The sequence below is a fragment of the Malurus melanocephalus genome, unplaced genomic scaffold (assembly GCF_030028575.1).
Source record: "Malurus melanocephalus ecotype Western Australia unplaced genomic scaffold, MMel_1.1 scaffold_1758, whole genome shotgun sequence".
Classification (NCBI taxonomy): Eukaryota; Metazoa; Chordata; class Aves; order Passeriformes; family Maluridae; genus Malurus; species Malurus melanocephalus.
Genome location: NW_026624990.1, coordinates 460 through 1962, shown reverse-complemented (window position 1 = coordinate 1962; position 1503 = coordinate 460). Strand labels below are relative to the sequence as shown.

The 1503-nt window shown below is 49.0% G+C and overlaps 1 protein-coding gene across 1 annotated transcript in view; it reads left to right on the top strand.

Moving 5' to 3' along the window:
- Positions 1–1258, top strand: part of LOC130587320 (serine/threonine-protein phosphatase 6 regulatory subunit 2-like) — a 22312-nt gene extending 21054 nt beyond the window's left edge. Inside the window, exon 15 of the mRNA XM_057388297.1 lies at positions 656–1258. Within this exon, the coding sequence (XP_057244280.1) occupies positions 656–827 (172 nt within the window). The 3' untranslated portion in view covers positions 828–1258. The remainder of the gene's footprint in view (positions 1–655) is intronic.
- The last annotated feature ends 245 nt before the right edge of the window (positions 1259–1503 follow it).

Below are 1503 nucleotides of genomic sequence, written 5' to 3'. Positions count from 1 at the left end.
TGAATCTGGGGGTGTTTGGGGACAACACCAGTGAGTCTGGGGGAGGTTGGGGACAATATTGAGGGAGTTTGGAGAGTTTGGGGACAATGTCAGTGAGTCTGGGGGGACTTGGGGACAACATCAGGTGAGCCCTGGGGCGTTTGGCATTAAAGCCTCTTTGCATCCCACCTTCCCTCTGGTTCAGGTTTATAAAAGAGCCTCATTATCCCTCTTTAGCTTGGAAAACAGCTGATTTTCCAGAAGCCCAGCCCTGAACTCCACAGCCAGGTGGAGAAGCAAGGAAAAGTGTTCCTTCATTTGCAGGAGGGATATTTGCAATAAAACAGGCAGTTGTAATCCAGCCCTGCTCTAGAATGAGTTTAAAAGCAAAGCACGAGAGCAGACTCTGGGCAGTTGAACAGATCTTTTCCAAGGAATGAAATCCTCATTGGAATGAGGAGTGAAGGGACAGTGCTCCGATGGAATCCATGGAAAAGTGCAGCCATTTTCCCACTCCTGAGGGAGGGAACAGGGATAATCAGGAGCAGAGGCAGTTCAGGGAGGCAGGGAAGGGGATTTAGTGTTACACAACTTGCTGAATCCAGGGCTCAGAATTTGCTGCTTTTAGAGAATTCCTTTAATCCCATTAAAGCTGCAGCTCATCCTYTCTCCTTAGAAATGTACCTGGCACTAGGATCATCCCAACAGTCCTGAAATTTGGACCATTTAGTTACGGACAGAGAGGTGCTCCAGGCCATCCCAGTGCTCCTGTTCCTGAGCTCCTAAGTTTGTCTCCATCCCAGGAATTCCTTGGGATCCAAGGCTGCACCTCTGCCCTTCCCATCTAGGATTTTTCCTGAGCCTTGGAGACGTCAGAACCTTGATAAGGCCAAAAAGTTCCAGATTAAAAAAGAGAATTTAATTTAACAGAAATATTTAGTTCTAAACATAAAAAAWTACAATAAAATAAAAGATATCAGACTTTTCAGTGCTGGCAGAAGTGGCTTCATGTGGGAGAGGGACAGGGAGGAATTAAATCCCTGAGGAGCTGCCCAAGGAGCCTCGTGCCCAGTTTAAAATGAGCAGGAAGCAGGAAGAAGTCTGGGATTGGGATGTTGTGGCTGGATTTGTGGTTGGAAATKGAGAATATCCTGCAAAACCTGAAATATTCTGGGAGTGGTGCCCCCTGSCAGCTGTGTCCAGCTGTTGGGGAGAGAAGTGAATTGGAATATTTGAGGAGTCTTGATAATGTGTCAGTGTCCCTGGGATTGCAGGAGTGCTGAGCAGCCTTTCAAAGAAAATGTCCCTGGAAAAGCTCCACAAGCAGATCCGTAAGCAGGGGAAGGAACTGTTCCCAGATCCAAGGGGAACTGGGAATTTCTGGGCCTGCAGCACCCTCTGCTGCTGTCAGCAGGGCCTCCTCTGTGTGCACACCGGGAATTGGGGCATTCCTGGGATATTGGCAGCACAGCCCCACCCCGGGCTGTGAGCCACTCCTGCACTGGGATCCACGGAATCCYGGGA